We start from the raw sequence: 22,240 nt of genomic DNA on the forward strand, positions 1-22,240 counted from the left end.
CGGACGGTGCCTAGGAAGGACAACATGGAGCACAGAGTCAAACAACCCACAGGTACGTAACTACAGCTTGCACAGTACACGATTGTCAATGCATTGAATGGCTTGTATGAGTGGCAATGCAAGGCCTAGGCCTGTGTGACGCAGTAGTAATTAAGCCCTGTGGTCCCTTGTAATGGCGGCTGCCTGACCTGTGAAGTGTGACAGTGGGATGTGAGGTCAATGCGCTGGCGTGACACACCGTGGCGGTAGGCGGTCGAAGACCGCGGCGCAAAGCCGCATTGGTTAACATCGAACCCTATGGGTTTCACGAGCCAATGACTAGCTGCGCCGGCGGTCGCGGAACGCACCGTGGCGGTACGCGCCGCCGCGGGCGTGACCGCCATTTTCTATCTGATTAATCACTCGAGACCTGATCATCCACAGGAGAGGACCTATACTGCAAGTGCTGCTGTGACCTCGGTCTGGGAGATACAATGGCTGCTGCGACTGGGGAAAGGGCCCCTGCCTTCACTACAGAAGAGTTGGAGAAACTTGTGGATGGGGTCCTGCCCCAGTATGCGCGACTCTACGGTCCTCCAGACCAACAGGTAAGTACACTGGGTGCACGTTGAATGGGCTATGCCTGGGTTGTGTATGGTGGATGTAAGATGGCGGGGTGGGGGGACAATGACGAGTGCAAGGCACGACAGATGAGAGCATGTGCCACATGGCAAGGTTGGGGAGGGGGGGCCAATCGCATCTATTATGCGGAAAATTGATGATATTTCAATTTCCACCCTGTACATGTCAAATAGGTCAGCGCCCATCAGAAGATCGACATTTGGCGTGCCATCGCCAAGGAAGTCCGGAACCTGGGGGTCCACAACAGACGGGGCACCCACTGCCGCAAGAGGTGGGAGGACATTCGTCGCGGGACCAGGAAGACCGCCAAGTCACTGCTGGGGATGGCCTCCCAACCTAGGAGGGGTGCCAGTCGTACCCTGACCCCCCTGATGTCCCGGATCCTGGCGGTGGCCTACCCCGATTTGGATGGGCGCGTGACGACATCACAGCAGACACAAGGGGGTGAGTACCAGCACATTCAGCTATCTTTACGCGCAGTGGAGGTGCCTGGGTGGGGGAGGAGGGCTGTGGGTGACATTAGGCCAGGGCGCTTTCTGTAGTGTAGTCCTCTCCTTTAGCCATGTCCCTGTACCCCCGCCCCCCACCTCTGTATGGTGCCAGGTACAGCTAGCCATGGTCCTGCATCACCCATGTGCGCGTTTGTTGTCCCTAGACCTGTTGGCCCAGTCACAAGTACTCAGTAGTGTATCCCGATTGCGCGGCTTAGTGCATGAGGCTCCTGTGTCTGTCCTCTCCGCCAACGGTGTTGACAATGCATGTACTCAACCTTTTACTATGTCTCCCCCCACCCTTTTTCTTTATCTTCTTGTGCATGTGTGCTTCAGCATCATCAGGCGGAGGAGACTTGGGACCGGAGCACGAGGGAGCTGCAACTCACAAGGCCCCGGTGGGCCATGGCACAGACACCGAGGCCACCAGTGATACGGAGGGCGAGGGGAGCTTCACAATGGGGAGCCGTGAGGAGACCAGCGACACCGACACGTCCTCGGAAGGGAGCTCCCTAGCGGTGGTGGCAACATCCGTGCCCCCCGCCTCTACAGGTACAGCCGCCACCCAGCGCACCAGCTCCGCCCTCCCAGCAGCCCCTCAGCCTACGCTCCGTGCCCGCTCGCCCAAGAATGCGGGCATCTCCTTCGCCCCAGGCACCTCAGGCCCTGCCCCTGTTACCCATGCTGCCCTCAGTGAGGAGGTCATTGACCTCCTGAGGACCATCATTGTTGGGTAGACTACCCTTTTGAATGCCATCCAGGGGGTAGAGAGGGAGGTGCATCGTAGCAATGCATACCTGGAGGGCATTCATTTGGGTCAGTCTGCCCATCAACGATCGTTCAATTCTCTGGCCTCAGCACTGACGGCAGCCATTGTCCCTGTTTCCAGCCTCCCTCTTCTAACTGCCTCCACCCTGTCTCTGTCTCCTGTTCCTCTGCCTATCCCATCCACACCATCAGACCAGCCTGCACACACCTCAACACCCAAGGGCAGCTCATCCAGACATAAGCACCACAGATCACACAAGCATTCACCCAAGCAACACCCAGATGCAGACATGCCAACAGCCACTACCACCTCTGTGTCCCCCACCTCCTCGTCTCCCTCCTCCCTCCCTGTGACGTCTACACTCACACCTGCATGCACACCACCAACAGCCAGTACACCCATCACCAGCACACCCTCCAGTACAGTCTGCACACGTGCAGTCACCACCCCCACTGCCGTTTACACGTCCCCTGTGTCCTCTCCCACTGTGTCTGTCACCCCCTCTTCCAAGACACACAAACGCAGGCAGCCATTCACCCAACAGCCAACCACCTCACGACAGCCTGCAGCCCATGCACCTTCACCCAAGGACAGCACACCTGACTCTCCTACAACCACCTCCTCTTCCTCCACTCCCATAACCACTGCACCTACCTTTTACCTTGGTCCTAAAAAGTGTTACCTCTCCAATCTTGACCTCTTTCCCTCACCTGACCCACCCCCTCCATCTGCTAAGAGTCCCAAGAGCACCTCAGCCACCACCAGCCCGGGTTCACGTGTCAACATAGTCCATGGATTTTGGAGTCACCCTTTGCCAGCAGTGAGACATCGGTCAGCAGCAAGGGGACAGCCAGCCCCCCCCCTGGAAAGAGGACCCGGAAAGTGAGGGGCCGCCGCGGGAGGAGTGCCACGGCTGCCCCCAAGGACCAAAGTTCGGACACTTCACCTGCCACAACATCCAGGGGAGGCAAGGCCCAGAGAGCCACAGCGAAGGAGGGCAAGGGCAGCAGGGCGGAGAAGTCAGGCAGAAGGAGCGCGGACCAGGAGGGCCCCACAAGCCCCATCCCGGGTGTGAGGGAGGACACCCAAGGGCCCAGGACACCGTCACCGAAGGGTCCAGCAACTGCACGGTCGGAGGGCGACTGAGCAGGGAGTCCTGCCCAGGTTCTGACTCCCTGGAATTACAGCACAAACACCGCTGAAGAGGGCCCCGCCGTGCAGGAAGGCACCGCTGAAGAGGGCCCCGCCGTGCAGGAAGGCACCGCTGAAGAGGGCCCCGCCGTGCAGGAAGGCACCGCTGAAGAGGACCCCGCCGTGCAGGAAGGCACCGCTGAAGAGGGCCCCGCCGTGCAGGAAGGCACCGCTGAAGAGGGCCCCGCCGTCCAGAAAGGCACCGCTGAAGAGGGCCCCGACGTCCAGAAAGGCACAGCTGAAGAGGGCCCCGCCGTGCAGGAAGGCACCGCTGAATAGGGCCCCGCCGTCCAGAAAGGCCCTGCTGAAGAGGGCCCCGCCGTGCAGGAAGGCACCGCTGAAGAGGGCCCCGCCAAGACAGGCCCCGCTCCGCTGGGCCCTTCATCTCAAGCACCGCTCCGCTGGGCCCTTCATCTCAAGCACCGCTACGCTGGGCCCTTCCTGTCAAGCACCGCTCCGCTGGGCCCCGCTGTCTCAAGCACCGCTCCGCTGGGCCCTTCATCTCAAGCACCGCTCCGCTGGGCCCTTCCTGTCAAGCACCGCTCCGCTGGGCCCCGCTGTCTCAAGCACCGCTCCGCTGGGCCCTTCCTGTCAAGCACCGCTCCGCTGGGCCCTTCATCTCAAGCACCGCTCCGCTGGGCCCTTCCTGTCAAGCACCGCTCCGCTGGGCCCCGCCGTCTCAAGCACCGCTCCGCTGGGCCCTTCATCTCAAGCCCCGCTCCGCTGGGCCCTTCCTGTCAAGCACCGCTCCGCTGGGCCCCGCCGTCTCAAGCACCGCTCCGCTGGGCCCTTCATCTCAAGCACCGCTCCGCTGGGCCCTTCCTGTCAAGCACCGCTCCGCTGGGCCCCGCCGTCTCAAGCACCGCTCCGCTGGGCCCTTCCTGTCAAGCACCGCTCCGCTGGGCCCCGCCGTCTCAAGCACCGCTCCGCTGGGCCCTTCATCTCAAGCACCGCTCCGCTGGGCCCTTCCTGTCAAGCACCGCTCCGCTGGGCCCCGCCGTCTCAAGCACTGCTCCGCTGGGCCCTTCCTGTCAAGCACCGCTCCGCTGGGCCCCGCCGTCTCAAGCACCGCTCCGCTGGGCCCTTCATCTCAAGCACCGCTCCGCTGGGCCCTTCATCTCAAGCACCGCTCCGCTGGGCCCCGCCGTCTCAAGCACCGCTCCGCTGGGCCCTTCCTGTCAAGCACCGCTCCGCTGGGCCCCGCCGTCTCAAGCACCGCTCCGCTGGGCCCTTCATCTCAAGCACCGCTCCGCTGGGCCCTTCACCTCAAGCACTGCTCCGCTGGGCCCTTCCTGTCAAGCACCGCTCCGCTGGGCCCCGCCGTCTCAAGCACCGCTCCGCTGGGCCCTTCCTGTCAAGCACCGGTCCGCTGGGCCCCGCCGTCTCAAGCACCGCTCCGCTGGGCCCTTCATCTCAAGCACTGCTCCGCTGGGCCCCGCCGTCTCAAGCACCGCTCCGCTGGGCCCTTCATCTCAAGCACCGCTCCGCTGGGCCCTTCATCTCAAGCACCGCTCCGCTGGGCCCTTCCTGTCAAGTACCGCTCCGCTGGGCCCCGCCGTCTCAAGCACCGCTCCGCTGGGCCCTTCATCTCAAGCACCGCTCCGCTGGGCCCCGCCGTCTCAAGCCCCGTTGTGCCAATGACTGTGCCGGTTCTGTGTCGTGCCAATGTTCACGCTGCACTCGGCCCACCCTGCCTCCTCCATTGCCTGTGGAGACTGTTATCCACTTGATGGACTGTGACTTTGCACTCCCCAGGATATGACAGTGGGCAAGCCACCCACTGTAGAGACTTGAGAGACTGTGGCTTTGCACTCCCCAGGATTGGACAGTGGGCATGGTGGCCCCTTCTTGGATCTGGCGTCATGGACTCATGTGGCTGTGGTGCCCCCCCTTCCCTTCCCCCTGAGGTGCCTGTAGTTTTGTCATCTGATGCCCCTGCAGTGTTCTCTCCAACGGACTCAGGTCTCCTGTGTGGGCTTTGCCCATGTGTTGATACACTTCGGCCCACGGACATTTGCAATTTCTGTGACTGTGCGGGACTTTCTGCCTCTATTTCTCGGTCACGCAATGTTTACATTTGAATTTTTTTCCATCATTTTCCTATTTTGCCATGTCTTCAATGAACCTATTTTGTACATAAATGTTGTTTCTCACTTGAATCATATCTTTTCGTTATTCCGGGGGTTTGGGTGGGGTCACTTTGACTTGGTGCTCTGCATTGGTGTGTAGATAGCTGGGGGGTGGGTGTGATGCGTATGTGTGTGCCCGTAACCCTTCCTCCTCCCCCCCTCCCCTGTGTCGTAGGTGCGGTACTCATCGTTGTCATCTGCGCCGGAGTTCGTACTCGTGGTAGATGAGCAGGTAGACGAGAGCGGGTAGGATGTGTAATTCGGGCTCCATGCTGTCCTCCGTCCTCGTGGAGTGTATAGAGGTGAGCGTTTTCCCGTTCGTAGTCTGTTTCCGCCGTGGTTTTATCGGCGGGGCTCCCGCCCCGGATGAGGTGGCGGATTGGTGAGTTGTGATAGGGTGGGCGGTACATTGTCTGCCGCCTGCCTGTTGGCGGTGACCGCCACGCTGCTTGTCTGTCCCGCCGTGGCGGTCGGAGTGGTAAAGTGGTGGGCTCTGTTGGCAGTTCCTGCCAGGGTCAGAATTCCATTTTTTGAACCGCCAGCCTGTTGGCGGGTTGGCCGCCGCTTTATCACCGACCGCCAGGGTCAGAATGACCCCCTTTGTGTTCAGCTCAGGCAGCCAGAAGAGCGACATGTGCGATTTGCGCAGACTCCTGGCTGCCTGAGCTGAACTTTGCTGGGCTGAATAGGCCACAGCTCCTATGGGCATGACCTCCTCGGCTCAGCAAAGGTGCTTAGAGGCCCTCCCCCTCGGTGATGAGGGGAAGTGTCACTCATTGACTCCGACCTGGGCACTTCAGGTTTAAGCCCTGAAGCACCCAGGGCGAGTGTCAATCAGTGACACCCCGTCACAGAGTGCGGTGGGGTCAGAAACCTCACTGACTCTATCCCACTCTGTGATGAAGTTTGGAGTGTTGCCTTCCCTTATTGGCTGACCCAAGGTCAGCCAGTGAGGGAATGCAGCAGTCCCAACCCTCCTGTGACCTCCAAGGCTGAAGGAAAGTGTGTGTTTGTTTTTTAAACTAATGTTTGGTGCATGCGTGTATGTTTGAATGAATGTTGAAGAGAGTTGTGAATGGATGTGTGTGCGCCTGTGAATAAATGAGTGTGAGTGTGCTTGCCATTTGCCCCCTCCCTCCTAAAATTACCAGCTATCACTACTGCAAGCCTCTCTATCTGTCTTTCTTTGCAATTCTCTCTGGCTGTCTGTAATGACAATTTACACAAACATCACAAAGAAAATCATTTGGAAAGGCAAGATGCTGTCAACCAACGTCAGACTGATTGGCTGTTTTTAGGTTGGTCTTAGCCAAGGCGTTTTGATTTTAATTAAGTTATGTGTATAACAAAGTATAGTTATGGGGGTTTTAACCAGACTTCCTCCATTAGTCTGTTGCTGTGTCATTCACATTTGTCTTTCACCCACTCTAGCATGAATCATGGGGCAATGGATCAGTCCACTTCAGCCACTGGCTAAACTCACTCTGAGTTGCGGCATGCTGCCCTTTGGTAAAGAGCACATCTACGCACAAATTAGTTCCTTTCAGTGGCAGGTACGTCTGTGGTAATTTGTGCTTTTCTCTGACAAAAAATATTTTTGCTTTTAGCCAATGATGTTTTTTTAGATCGCTGAGGGCCTGGCAGCTTCCCTAACAATAACGTTTTGCAAAAACACTTAGCGAACAAAATAAAAACTATCAAAAGGTTAGCGGCCTACAACAGACCTATTGGCTTTGCCAATGCTTGTCACTGTTTGGATGGCAGACAAGTTGTTTTTTCTCTATAGCAATTTCTAGGCATTAACGGTAAAAAGATACTAAAGAATATCTCTTTCTTCTAAATTGTTCGCCTAGTTGACAGAAGTGGAATAGCAGCAATGTATTTATTTATTACCAGGCTGGCACATAGTCCCGCTAAGAGTTATCTTCTGCCTAGTCTACTTTCGAGGTCTATTCCCAGGCTTCTGTGCCCATTCCTGGTATATGCCCTCTCTCTTTAATTTGTCCACCAGTTCATCTTAAAGCTGTTTTCCTGTGGCTCAGGTGAGGTCTGGTTACAGTTGCACTGACAAGCCAGGCTCATGAAAGGTAAAAATTAATTTGAACCCGTGTTAAGAAAAAACCTCTTAAAATGAAAACACATTGACAATGCTACAAGGCAATCAGATCTCCAAAAAGGAGGGCCATCACATTTGCTGAATTAAAATCTAACACAAATTACCAAATACATTTTTTTAGAATATTTGGAAGTTGGATTGTTGTTTTGTTGTTGTTGGTTTACTTTTTCAGTGTTTTGGAAAAATATTTTAATCCCTGGTTGTTTTTTTCAAACTTCCACTTTATTTTATGTATGTATTATCATCCACAAATATTCTTTCCTGTTTTAAATTTGTTGAGCTATTTTAGTGTTAAGTATATTTCAATGAGCTAAGTATGTTTAATTATATGTAATTTCTAAAGCACAAATGTTGCCGAGACATGCTGCGCCATGTAGGATGCCCCTAGTCGGTAACAGTGTGGAGTCTGGGTCCTATGGAGTAGGACATTACCACCATCCACATATGAGAGAACAAGTGCTTGAACAGCAGTGCTGAAGACACTATTTAGAAGAAAGAGCTTGAATTTTTTTAGCAGAGCTAGCTGGCACCAGGTCATCTTTGGGTTTTTGCAATATGTTTTTTGAGGAAGAGGTTAGTGTCTAGAGTGAATCCAAGTGATTTGGTATCTGGTTAGAGTTGTGTTGTGAAGCCATCAAGATTCATGTAATTGAGCCAGGTTCACACTGTATCTTGTTTCTTGTTCTTGCAAATAATAGGAATTCTGTCTTGGTTCGGTTGAGTTTTAGGTAGGAGCTGGACATTCAGGTCCTACAAGCAGTGTCTGACGCATTGGATGTCTGAAGCACAGACGACTTTTCAGTACAGTTGTGTATCATTGCAATATTGTTGAATATTGAGGCAGTTATCTGTGAGTAGACATCAAGTGGCTCTACCTAAAGGGTAAAGATGACAGGAGACAGTACGGAATTCGGAGTACTACATCTGAAAGGAATCTTTTGTGACGTGAAGTGCCCATGTAAACAAGGTGGTGTCGGTTGGAAAGGTAAAAGGAGAACCAGTGAAGGACATTGCCGGTGAAACTTATTTGCGACTCAAGACTGCAAGTAAACATTTAAAGAGTAAATATTTAAAAAGTAAATGAAAAAGTAAGTGTTGCTTTCCCATGAAGGTGAATGTTCTAATTCAAAACATTTCACATTTATACATAGGATCCCAATGAAGATACTGAGTGGAATGATGTATTGCGTGACTTTGGGATCATTCCTCCAAAAAAAGAGGAAAAAGACGAAATTGAAGAAATGGTATTAAAATTGCAGAAAGAAGCCGAAGGTAAGAAAAAGAGCACATAAAACTGCTTCTGAAATTCAAGTCCTGCAGTTCCATATAGCTGTCTGTTACCATATAGCTTTTTTTCTTATTAGTTCACTTACCCAGATAGACTTATGCCTATTGACAAATGTATTTAACCCCAGAGAGAGGGTTAATTATTGAACTAACCTTAGGAATACACCATCATAAGAAATTAGCATCAGGCTGTTACTGATAAGATGTTTTCCTGATAAGGTGTTTTTAATTTAAAGTAAGGTGCAGACATTTGTGGGAGAAGAGCATCAACACTCATCAATTTCCAACCACACCCTATCAAACTCATTGTAGATTTATTTCGGATTTATCAGGAGAATGTTCTCGGCTGAAAGCACAGGAATGAAAAACCTACTTGCCAGTATCAAAATCACTAATGGGTCTTGATTCTTGCTGGCCTGTGTTTATAAATCCCTTGTTATTCTCTGGAAATAAGTAGATTTTCAGGCTTAATAATGTATACCTAATGGCAGCTGTACTGATTAGGACCCCCTTGGATTTTGCAGTTTCGGGTGGCAAACTTTGCACCCCAAAAAAGCACACTTTGCAGCTGGAAACCTCAAAATTCACTGTATTTCTATGGTGGGGAGAAAATGTGCATGCCACAAAAATACTGCACTGCCTGTGCTCAGTCACCGATACCCAGGCAGCCTAAATTTGATGCCTGGGTATCGGTCTTTGACAAAAACCCCCTCTCCTGTTTGAATCGGACTGGGAGGGGCTCTGCGTACAGTACTGGCCTGTTGGTTGGTTTTCCTCCTTTTGTGAAGTACTTCAGAATCATCAATGGAGACCAGTGGCCATCTGGGGTGGTGAGGAATGATATCTGTAACTATCTGCCCCATACTGGAATGTCCTGGGGCTCGACCAGTTTTCGAGTGGGGTGTGTGGCGGTATTTTTGCAGAAAGCTGTATATGGCTTTCTCCACCAATTGGTTTTCAGCATGGGAAATGTGGAGCACTTTGTTGAGGGCCCTCATGAACTGCTTCTCTTCCCAATTCACTTGAGGCTATCTCGGGCTCACATTCCGGTGCTGAATGCCCCATGACTGTAAGTATTCTCTAAATTCTTGTCCATGGAACAGGGGGCCATTGTCAGTCCTTATGCTGCTCATGATGCCATGCGTGGCAATCACCTTTTCCAGTTTTGCGATTACTTCTGTGGCAGACTGGGATCCGACAACCTCTATCTCTGGATATTTGGTATAGTCATCAACGATGACTAGGGAAGACCTCCTATCTGGGAGATGTCCAAAATCAATGCTGGTGGATTCCCACTGCTGGTGTAGGCCTTTCTCTGTGATAACTGGTGGTAGTGGTCCAGGCAGCTTGCCACTTGACACCAGTGACATGATTGAATGGCTTGCATCCATATCGGGAAACCAGACTTTCGTGCAGAGCCTATTCGTGATTCCTTGGTGTCCATCATAGGCTAGCTGGACTACACGGTGGATGAGACTGGTAGGGATGACAAGGGGAGGTCCACATAAAAGACATCCGCCATAGCATCTGTTGATAGTTCACGTTGAATGTGTACAGGGATTCTAAGACTTTCTTGGCCTCCATTGTTTTTTGCGAGAGTTGTGCTTCGAAGGTGCACCAGTTGTTTGACTGAAGTGCAGCCAGGACCAGTTGTAGGCACTCACCTTCCTTTGTAGCTTGCTGCAGTGTTGTCAGTGATATCGGAAGCACTCAAGAACGTTCTTTAATAAAGTTTACATTTGCCTCTGTTTCTGCCTCCTTTCTGAGAGCTGCTGGGGGCTGTCGGGAGAGGTAGTCAGCCAGGTTGGTTGAGCCTGGCCGTTATTCCACATGGCAGTCGTATTCCTGTAATTGCAACATCCACTTCTCAATGCGAGGGGGCGGTTTGGACACGGACCACTTGAATAAGGGTATCAGTGGCTTGTGATCGGTCGTAAAAACAAAAAGGTGGCCATACACATACAGATGAAAATGTCTGCAGGCCCAGTGTATGGCGATGGCCTCCCTCTCAATTTGCGAGTACCGTTGCTGTCGGTGACAGAACAACTTACATATGCAACTGGGGCACAATTGCCATGAGACTGTTGGGTGAGCACCGCCCGAGCCCACTGGGGATGGCATCTACTGCAATGTTCACTGGTTTAGTTGGATCGAAATAGGCCAATGTGGTTGTTGCCGACAGTGCTTCTTTGGTCCGCTGAAATGCTTCCTCTTCTGCCTGGCCCCAAGTCCACTGCGTTTTAATTTCGGTGAGCTCCATCAGTGGTTGGGTGAGGCTGGAAAGGTCAGGAATGAAACGTTCACAGAAATTGACCATGCCTAGGAAGCTCCTGACCTGAGAGGTGTTGGTGGGTGTGGGGCAGCTTGTACATCTTTAACTTTGGTGGCATCTGGGGCAATGCTGTCCATGGAGAAGTGTATCCAAAGAAACATATTTCTTGCTTGAGGAACTCACGCTTCTCCCAGTGTAGTGTGAGGCTGGCATCCCGAACCCTCTGGAGAACTCCTCGTAGATGATCATGATATTCAACGAGGGACTTTAATGAAGATGTCATTGCTGACGTTGAGGACTCCTGGGAACCCAGTGAGTACTTCACGTATGGTGTTTTGGAATATTTTCGTGGCACTTGAAATTCCAAAATTGAGGCGCTGGTAGCGTCGGACCCCCAGATGGGTCAAAAAGGTTCTGATGTATCATGAGTCCTTGTGAAGGGGCAACTGGTGATATCCCGACCGTAAGACAACTTTTTAGAACCATTAAGCTCCTGTAGGTTTGCTGAGAATGTCATCTGCTGTGGGCGTTGAATGTTGTTCCTGTCTGATTGCTGCATTTTGTTGTCTCATGTCGATACAGATGCAGACTACCCCTGGTTGTTTGGGTTTTCTGGTGATGACAATTGGGGAAACCCACGCAGTGGGTCCGACACTTTCTCGATAATGCCAGCTTTCTCCATCTTGAGCAGTTCTTCTTCCACTTTGGGCCGGAGATGGAAAGCAATGCGCTTGTGACGTAGGGCAATTGGCTGGATCGACTTATAAATGTGTTACGACTATGCCTACCAATCTCTGGGGGGTGCTATAAATGGACTATCTATAGCCTGGGGATCACCATTAACACTCACCCAGGGTCCCATTCTGACTCCTGTTTGCATCCCTATTTGATATGTCATGCTATGGAAGAACTACATTTGCTCCCATGGACTTCAGGTCCCATAATGCACTACCTGGTAGTCGGTAAGACCTGTATTCTGCTGTCCATTGTTTCCTATGGGAAAAGTCTGGTTGTTCCTTTGGACTGGATTGTCTCCTCCAGGACTTGGTAAAGATGGAAACTGCACACACCTGTAACCTCTCTTGTGCAGCCCAGCCTTGTGACTCCACCCTGGGTTTGCTGCTGCCTGGAACTGCTTATAAGCTGCCATTCCCTGAAGCTCCTCATCATGCATTGGAGTTCCATTCCTTTGTGTACCAGACCCCTTGTTGGATTGTGTTCCAGTCCTGTTCTGCTTCAGCCTGAACCTGCTCTTTGTTTCCCAGTCCTGTTCCAGCTTGTTCCAGCCAGAGCCTGTTCTCTGTTTCCCAGTCCTGTTCCTGCTTGTTCCAGCCACAGCCTGCTCCCCTGTTCCTACTTTGCTTCAGCCTGGGCCTGTTCCCTGTTCCTGCCTCTGCCTCTTAGTTCATTCCTTCTGTTTCGGTTTCCTCTTGGGTTAATATGTCTGGTAAGTGTACTATCAGCCCTCACCTGTGTGTAGGTGTTTTCCTTTGTACTGGGGTTGGCTCCTGGTTTCCAGGAGGCAATTCCTGCCCCATCCTTTGTCTAGTGTTGTATGTAGTCTTAAGTGCCTAACAGTGACAGTGTACTATTGCTGCAGGAATTGCCACTGTGCTTCCAGCTGGACCCACAAGGGCCTGTCTTGTGTATGTAACTACAATCCTTGTTTGTGCCCTAAGGGTCCACAGACAGAATCACTTCTGCTGCCTCCTTTCTCTGGGGCTTGCGGTGTGACTATTTTTCAGAGTAATCTGCACTGAGGCATTGATACTCCCTGTTGCTGTAGGAAGTTCTGAGCCTTACCCTCTGTACAAACTTAGTGGTAACCCCAGTGTGTTTGTCCATTACTGATCTGTTCCCCATTTGTTAACACTAAGATTGCTCTGCCTTCACTATCCTGTTTTCTGTGCCTTACCTTAGCTGTCCTTTCCCAGTGTATGCCTTTAGCTGCTCTTCTGCTTCGGTACACTACCTCCTTGGGAGATATTCTGTGACCTCAAGGGGTGCCTCAACCAGAGTCATGACAGACCCGCCCGAAACCGTGAAACAGTGTGGAGTTTGACGTCCCCTCCTTTGAGACAGCCAATGCCATTGAAGACATCATCATACTCACACCGAAGGTTTGCTATCTCTTCTTCTTGCACCTCCAAGGCGAATGATATCAACCCCAATACCTCTGTTATCTGTCCACTGATTAGCATGTTGGTCCCGCCTTTGGCTACATGTATAACTGTGCTGGTTTCCATGTTGCCATGGGATATGGACATCTGGAAACATCCCAATTGTGGTATAGGTTCTCTTTAGCCAGAGGCCAACACTCTAACTTTCACTTTGTTTAACTTGGGGGTTTATTTTAGCGATGAGTGGGTTTCCTCTGACATTAGTTCGATAGATGACCCAGTGTCAATGACAGCAGTGAGCTGCTGATCTCCTGTCTTTATTTGACACTTCAAGGGCAGATGGCGGGTTTGAAGTTTGGCTCCTATGGTGAAGACAGTGGGAAGGATATAACTTTTGGCATCATGTTCTATGTCTTCCGATTCTTCGGGGTCCTCTGTGACTGCCTGGACAACTTCCCTCAAGGTCTTGGGCTTGGAGGAGAGGCGCGCTTTTAGGAAGTCATTGTAATTTCCACATGCAGCGAAACGCTGTCCTTTTGCTGAGCAGAAGTTAAGCCGGTGAGGCGCTCCCCCACAGGATCCAGACTCCTGGCTTCTGTCTGAAGGTCCTTTTGGGTGGTCATGTCAGATCCATACTTCCGGAGCCTGTCGGAAGGTCCTTTCTGAGTTGCGCTGTGGGGTCGAACTCAGATGGCATTAATCAGCTTGTTGAGTGGCGCATCCATGTGAGAGGCTCTCACTTCGACAGATCTTTTGACCTCCATAAGGTCATGATGCTCTGCAGTGATTTGCCCAGCTCTTGGAGGATCGTTTCACGTAACTTTGTCGATGAGCACCCTTGTATGATCTGTCCACGTATCTTGTCTTGCTCATCTGCGACTCTAGAGATGCGGGCCAACTCTATTAACTTAATGTGGCATGCGTCTAGAGATTTTTCAGGATCTTAGCGTGCTTGGCAAAACACAAATCGCTCATAGACTTCATTTGCCATTGGTTCAAAATGGCTGTTCAGGGCTCTTAGCAAGGTGTCGTACGTTTTTGGTATTTCTTCTTTCAGCGTCTTATATATTTTATGGACGTCTTTTCCGCCCAGATGTAGCAGTAGGGCTCTCTGTCATTCTGCGGGGATGGCAGCCCCTTCAATGTAGAACTGCAGACGCTCCACCCAGTCTTTCCATTCTGGAACAAGTGCTGAGGGTGCCCCACCGACGGCAAAGGGTTCAATGGTTGAAATGGTAGCCATTTTGTCATAACTGACAAGAGTGTTTGCTTTCTATCATGGTGCAGGCAGTTTCTGGGGTACTGTCCGCTCACAGCACGAGCCCTGTGTGTAGTGGGCGAAGACAGATGCCAGTCCTAGGCTTCCTTGGTGTCCCTTCCTGTCCCCCCAAAGGGTGTTCCAGTGGTTTGGGTCCACTTGGTGAGTGCAGTGTGGTGTGGAGTGCTGCTAGTGACACAAGTTCTTTATTGTAGACCACGTGTGTGTTACTTGCACTGATGTGTGTGTGATTGTGCAGCATGCCAGGGCCATGGGCGTAGGAAGTGTGGGGGACGCGGGGATATGTCCCTCCCCCAGATTTTGGAGTGGGGGGCACATGGGGGACAAGGTTGGGGAGATAAGGGGACACAAGAATTTTCCCTTCTTTTCTGTAATTCGCAAGGCCATTAGCGCATGGAAGCACTACCTATAGTGGCCCTGCACTTGACGTCTGACCTGCCTCCAGGACACTCGCCCTCTGCCCTTTTGTTGTGCTGCAGCATGCAAGGGATTCCTTCTCACCTTGCCGCCACAGCTGCCTGCAGTCTGCACTTCTGAGAACAAAGGGAGACAAGAGGCCCTTTGTTGATTGCTGTCTGCATCCCATCCCTCCTGAGCACTGCCCTTCCCTTCCCTTGAAAATCAAACCCTGAAGACAACAGCAAGATTTGAGAAGGTAAGGAGGTTTGGGTAATTAAATAAACTATTGCCGAGCAACTCCCTTTCTTTTTAATACAGTTCTGTGTTGCAGAGTATCTCCCTTTCTAAAAACAGTATTGTTGAGTTACTGTGAGATATGAGCAGGGCAGGCTTTAGCGCGCTACTGGCACCCTGTGCGACAATGTTTGTTAGGGCCCCCGTTTCTGTCGCTTCTCTCTCACTCTCTTATCTCCTCTGTCTCCAGCTTGCCTGCCCCAGTGCTAATTATTGTCACCTAAGTTGACATCATGCCCCCCCAACATTTCGGTCCCCTGTTTCTCCCTCAGCCTTCCTGGTATTTGTGAAAGCCCGCTCTGAAGGCCAAGGGCTCTGTAAATCTCATTTCCTGCCAACGGCCTGTGGATGCGAAGCCAGCACTGTGGCAGCTCACAGGCTTTACAGGACTTCACAGGCTGTGATGGAAGAGAGCCTGACACTGCTGGATAGACAGCGGAGAGACTAGCACACAGCATGGGTCCTAGGAAAAACCAGATGGCCTGAGAGATGGACAGGGCCAAGTAAGGCAGCAGGGCCTGCTCTAGGACGATGCAGCCAGTGCTGCTGCATTGGGTGCTGACTTAGGATGGGGGTGCTGTGTTTGCAAGTATATTGTGGCTTTAAAAGCACCTGCTGGGTGTTCCTTGCCACCAACAGTTTTCAGGCAACAATAAAAATCTCAAGATAATTCCGGTGATTAATGGTCTTCCTGGAGAGAGATTGAAGTTTTGTCTAGTGGAAATTTTGACTCATCATAACGTACAGGGTTACTATACCTGTTGCAAGAATCTCTACATGCAGCACAAAGTGCATATAATGTGAATAGGTCAGTGGGTTACTGCTTTTGTCAGATGCAGGAAAGTACCCTCTTTTTGACATGATTACCCCACTGTTTGCCTGCTGTCAGTATGTTTTGACTGTGTTCACTGGGTTCCTGCTAACCAGGACCATAGTGCTCTCTCCCATTAAATTTGGTTGCGTGGACCACACACACCCCACATTTGGCATACTGGTGCCCCTTATAAGTCCTTGGTATATGGCATTGGGGGATCAGGGGTTCCCCATGGGCTGCAGCATGTATTGTGCCAACCATGGTAGCCCATCTAAAATGTGTCTGCAGGCCTGCCATTGCAGTCTGCGTAAACCAGGTGCATGCACCCTTTCACTGCTGGTCACTGCACCAGGTCACTGTAAGTCACCCATATGGCGGGCCCGCCTAGCCCAGAGGGCAGGGTGCAAGTACCTGTGTTAAGTACCAGGAGCAGAGGTGCCCCCACGAACTCCAGCTTCATTTTCCTGGACTTTGTGAATGCGGGACTCCATTTTACACGTGTTCTGGACATAGGTCACTACCTATGTCCAGCTACATAATGGTAACTCCGAACCTGGCCATGTTTGGTATCAAACATGTCAGAATCATACCCCAATACTATTGTCAGTATTGATTGTATGATTCCATGCACTTTGGGGGCTTCTCAGAGGATCCCTAACATTGCTCCTACCACCTTTCTGGGGTTTTCCAGGCAGCCCACGCTGCTGCCTCCCCTCAGACAGATTTCTGCCCTCCTTCTACTGCTTAAACAGCTCATGCCCAGGAAGGCAGAACAAAGGATTTCCTTTGGAAGAGGGAGGCAAGACCCTCTCCCTTTGGAAATAAGTGTTACAAGGCTTGGGAGGGGTAGCCTCCCCAAGCTACTGGTGTGCTTTGTGCGTAACCACTCCCCTGTCCGTCACCACCCCAGGGGTGGTGCCCGGAGCTCCTCGAGGTGGCTACTTGATTTAGCCATCTTGAATCCAAGGTGGGCAAAGGCCTCTGTGAGCATCTGAGTGGCCAGGTCAGGCAAGTGACATCACAGCCCCCTCCTAGGTGGTCACCCTCCTAGGTGACCAATCCCCCTTTCTGGGCTATTTAGGGTTTCCCTCTTGGGTGGGTTCTCAGATTCGACGTGCAAAATTCCAGCAGGACTCCTCTGCATTGTTTACTTTGACTTCTGGCCACTGGAACTGCAACTGGACTTCACAGGAACCTACAATCTGCAGCTCCAGTGACGACCTGCAACATTGTTTCTCTGGCTCCTTCCAGCAACTGCAACATTTACCCGGCTGTGCTTCCTCTGAGGGCAGCAAGTCTTCAGTCTGCATGAGAAGAAAGAAGGAAATTCCTTGGAGTGAAGGAGTCGTTTACCTGCATCCGCAGGCACCAACTGCAACAACATCCGGCTGTGTGGATCTCCTCTCCTCCTGAGCTGCGTGGATCTTGCATAAGGCCTGTTAGTCCGGAGTGGTCTCCTTGGTCCTCTCTACCAGCTGTCCAACTTTGGAGTAGGTAGGTCCCTGCCTTCCCATTCAGGACAGTACCCCCATGCACTGCATCTCTTGCATCTACCAAGGCTTGTTCTTATCTCCTCTAAGGGATCTTCAGGCTCCGTGTAGCCCCACCCCCCAGCACTCTTCTCTGTGAAGCACAGCCCTCAATGTGCTTCGCCTGCGACGTGGGACCTCTCTTCAGGTGTGCTGCGTGGGCCTCTCTGCAGCTCCTGGGCTCCTTGCCTGTAGGTCTTCTGTGGGGGCTCTCTCTCCTTCTCCAGACTCTCTGCCTTGCTGAGGGTCACTTGGGACTCCCCTCCATGGGTTGAGTTCCCCTGGACCTTGCTGGTCCCCGGCAGCTCCACTTTTCTCTTACTGCGACATTTGCCTTTGCCAAGGCTTGTTGGCGGGTTTTCCACACCACAGACTGACTGCAATTCTTCATCTGCCGTGGGACCTCGACTGCATCACCTAGGAACTCTTCATCTGCTCCTGTGCTGCATTGCTGACCATCTTCGTCTCCCCTTTCACCAACTCCTGCATCCACAGATGGGAGGGAAGTGGCTCCTGCCACGATCGGACACTCCAACGTAAACTGGACTTGGTCCCCTTCTTTTCCAGGTCTTCCTCTTCCAGGATCCACCTCTAGTTTCTTGCAGTCTTGTCTGCGTTTTGCAATATCCTTCTCTGAGTCCTTTTGGTAGGTTGGGCAAAAAACAGTAACTTACCTCTTTTCTCCTGGTCGCTGGGGGGGCACTCTGGTACGTACCTTTGAGGTTTCCTAGTTCCTCCAGCTCCCCTCTACCGATTCCACTTCCTTGGGTGGGGACCCGGCTTTCGCATTCCACTTTTTTAGTATATGGTCTGGTCCCCTCTAGGCCTTCAGTATTGCCTATTGCTTTTCACTGTTTTCTATTGCTTTTTATGCTAATTTCTGATTGCTGCTGTACATATAATAGTATTGTACTTACATCCTATTGGAGTATTGCCTATCTAGTGTTTTAGTGTTTGTGTTACTGTAATAAGGAGCCTTTGGGGGACGCGCATCATTGGGCAGCGGCAGCACCAGCACAATCGGGGCAGGAGCCCTTTAAAACTCGACCCTCGCGCTCCCGCCCTGCGGGACGCGCATCATTGGGCAGCGGCAGCACCAGCATAATCGGGGCAGGAGCCCTTTAAAACTCTACCCTCGCGCTCCCGCCCAGCGGGACGCGCATCATTGGGCAGCGGCAGCACCAGCATAATCGGGGCAGGAGCCCTTTAAAACTCTACCCTCGCGCTCCCGCCCAGCGGGACGCTCATCATTAGGCAGCGGCAGCACCAGCATAATTGCTTTCACCAACTCATAGGTCTATTTACATTATTAAAAACTCATGGGGAAGAGGAAGGCTACCGAGATGCCGGAAACTCGGTTAGAACATAAAAAAACAAAAAAACGTACAAGTAACCTTGCCATCAAGTCCAAAAGAGACGGACTCAAATCGTTTGAAGAGATTGACCATCTCATTGAGGAGGTGGAGGCAATTTTAAATTGCGCAGCAGGCACCAGGAAAGTCCCTGCACAATCTAAGAGGTTCAAGGACTTCTTCTCCAAGAAGAGCAAGGGCCCTGATCTGGGAAGAAACTCTCCACCTTATGGAGTAGGGGTCGTACTTAATGTATCTTCTTCAACCCCTCGTCTATCCTGTGAAGTAAAGGAAGCAAGCAAGTCCTGTTCTCTTATTCAAAGCTCAATTCAAATAGAAGAGGGAACTAGTCCACCTATTGCTCATATTCCTCTAAGTCCGGAGATCAAAGTGCTCCCAAACATTCCTTGTTTTAACCGATTTCAGCCGTTAGCTGAGGAGGTCATTTCTCCTGGGTCACATGTCGCTTCTTCCGAAATTTTAGATCCTATGATTCCTGTTTGTCCAGCTTCTCCAATTATAAATTCTTCATTGGCCCATCCGTCTCCAGGATTCAACATGTCTCTCATCTTGCAGAGAGTAGACGAGCTCAAAGGGATGGTGCAGCAATTAACTCGTCTTGTCCAAGAAAGATCGGGCACCTTCTCTGGTTGCACGTGTTGCTCAAAGGAGGAAAGGGGGAGAAGTGGTCCTCTTAATTCTAAAGGGAGCACTCATCCAAAGTTAGTACCTGATCCTTACGACAAATCTTACCTCAAGAAAGGTCCTACTTACATCCAGCCCGGGAACCTGCAGCCATTATCTGTGAAGTCTGTTGCGACAAACGGGACATCTACCATTATTAGCCCCCTTCCTCCTACAAGGGCGAGGGGTCTAGAAAGACCCAAAGCTTTGGGAAATTCTAGATATGCTGGGGGGGGTCTTCCTTCGTCCCTAAGTGGTTCTCTTACACTTACCAACGAGTTTACATACCCTCCTCCTCCTCGGGGAGCCTCTGCCGTTCTTAGCCCACTGAAAGATAATCAGAATTACAAGTATGAGAGGAACATTCTCTTTTTATCCAACGTACCCAAGTTGCTTCAAGGAACAAAGGAGGACCATGAATCTAGGGTAAATAAAGCCATCTATTGGCTTCGGAACCAAAGGGGTTGCTTATCGGTTGTACGTTCAGACATTTTTAATGTTAAACGGCTGAGCCCCCCGGAGTCCACCTTTGATATTCTTACAATCAAGTTTTTTGATAACTCCCTGCTTGATCATCTGAGAGCTTTCGATTCTCGTACTCGTTCGCTTTGGCTCAAAGGGAAAAGGGGGGCTATCAACTTAGAGTTTGGGATGTCTGACGCATTGCAGGTCCCAACGATTGCACGAGTCTGTAATGATATTATTCCGTCTTGGCAAGTTGATGTTACTCTGCCTAAACCACAATGACTGCCTATAAGTCAAGAGGCTCCCGACGGGGTTAGAACTAACGAGCCACCCCTGATCCGTACTATTGAGCCAAGCCAACAAGATGTCACACAGCCATATATCACCTCACCTGACGCCAGAGGTGGCTTACTCCTTATGTCATGGAACTTGGCTGGCATTGGGAGGAAATTGGACGATAATGACTGGTGCACTTACATCAAATCTCAAGATGTTTGCCTTTTTCAGGAAACATGGGCTGAGGATATGATCTTTATTGATGGGTTTCTCTCTTTTAATGTCCCTGCCCAACCTTCAGAAAAAGGGTCAGGTCGTGCCAAAGGGGGGCTGTTGATTCTTCTGAACAAAAGATTGCAATGCGATTATAAGATCTTACATTTTGACTGTGCTGACTTGATGGGGTTGCAATTAGTTTTTCGACAGCATCTTACTATCACCCTCATTAATGTCTATGCAAGATCAGTTTCACGTAGTGTAGAATCCCAGACCCTCACCCAGCTTCTTGAGTATTTGGACACTTCTAATTCTCTTGGTCAGCTGATTATAGCAGGGGACATAAACTGCACTTTCGAACCATCGACCCTCCTAATTGATCTAACTAAAGAGGAAGATTCACTATGGGGGATAGCACAATTGAATGCTGACCGCTATTGTTCTCGCACTTGTGTGGCAGTACAACTAGCCACACTATGGGGGTCATTCTGACCCTGGCGGTCTTTGACCGCCAGGGCGGAGGACCGCGGGAGCACCGCCGACAGGCCGGCGGTGCTCCAATGGGGATTCCGACCGCGGCGGTAAAGCCGCGGTCGGACCGGCACCACTGGCGGGGTCCCGCCAGTGTACCGCGGCCCCATTGAATCCTCCGCGGCGGCGCAGCTTGCTGCACCGCCGCGGGGATTCCGACCCCCCCTACCGCCATCCAGATCCCGGCGGTCGGACCGCCGAGATCCGGATGGCGGTAGGGGGGGTCGCGGGGCCCCTGGGGGCCCCTGCAGTGCCCATGCCACTGGCATGGGCATTGCAGGGGCCCCCGTAAGAGGGCCCCTAAATGTATTTCACTGTCTGCTGCGCAGACAGTGAAATACGCGACGGGTGCAACTGCACCCGTCGCACAGCTTCCACTCCGCCGGCTCGATTCCGAGCCGGCTTCATCGTGGAAGCCTCTTTCCCGCTGGACTGGCTGGCGGTCTGAAGGCGACCGCCCGCCAGCCCAGCGGGAAAGTCAGAATTACCGCCGCGGTCTTTCGACCGCGGAACGGTAACCTGACGGCGGGACTTTGGCGGTCGGCCTCCGCCGCCCGCCAAGGTCAGAATGAGGGCCTATGTCTGAAACAAGGTCTTAGGGCCTGTAATGGCCGAACGCCCTCTGACCCGGACATTGCCCCTACCTTCAAAAGAGGCAGTTGTACCAGTACAATCGATTACTTCTTAGTAGATGTCAGACTGTGGCCACAGCTTAAAGATATGCTGGTAGATTGCAGGAGCGAAAGTGACCACTATCCACTATTATTGTCCTTTTCAGGGGAAGTATTTGGTCGTCTTGCCAACAATCAAGTTACTAAGGTACCCACCCCCATTGTGAAGTATTCAACTACCAAGGTTAAATGGCCAAATGTGGTGTCAAATCCTCTCTTGCTGCATGCAATATACTCATCCTTATTAGATAATCTGGCACCCTATCAAGATCAAGACCCCCAAGTCATCCCCATTCTTCACATACATGAAATCTTGGTGGGCAAATTTCAAGATATTTTTTATAGGAAGTGCAAAGCAAGCCCAAAAAGAGGTAACCCGTTAAGGAACTCCTGGTTTGACGAATCATGTGCCAGGGCCAAGTCAGGGGTTAAGTGTGCTATTTCGGAAGGGTCAATAGGGGATATTCAGTCATCTAGACGTATATATAAGGAATCTATCTTACGAGCTAAAAAAACTTGGGAGGACTCCATTTGGCAAGAACTGCTAAAAGCATCCAAATCCAACAATAATGGTAGGTTTTGGGAACTTGTAGCCAAATGAGAGCACGGGGGTAGAACCATCACGTCAACTCACATCCAGCCAGAAAGCTGGGTGAACCATTTTTCCTCCCTCTATAGTATAATGGACATTCTTGATGTTCCCACAGAACATGGTAAGAGAGAAGACCTCGACA

At 51.4% G+C, this 22,240-nt stretch overlaps 1 protein-coding gene across 1 annotated transcript in view; it reads left to right on the forward strand.

Annotated features, from left to right (window-relative positions):
- The window catches only part of PDCL2 (phosducin like 2), a 403,093-nt gene that overhangs the window by 18,094 nt on the left and 362,759 nt on the right, over window positions 1–22,240 (forward strand). Inside the window, exon 2 of the mRNA XM_069205848.1 lies at window positions 8,469–8,589. Within this exon, the coding sequence (XP_069061949.1) occupies window positions 8,469–8,589 (121 nt within the window). The remainder of the gene's footprint in view (window positions 1–8,468; window positions 8,590–22,240) is intronic.

The sequence above is a fragment of the Pleurodeles waltl genome, chromosome 1_2 (genome assembly GCF_031143425.1).
Source record: "Pleurodeles waltl isolate 20211129_DDA chromosome 1_2, aPleWal1.hap1.20221129, whole genome shotgun sequence".
NCBI classification, from domain to species: Eukaryota; Metazoa; Chordata; class Amphibia; order Caudata; family Salamandridae; genus Pleurodeles; species Pleurodeles waltl.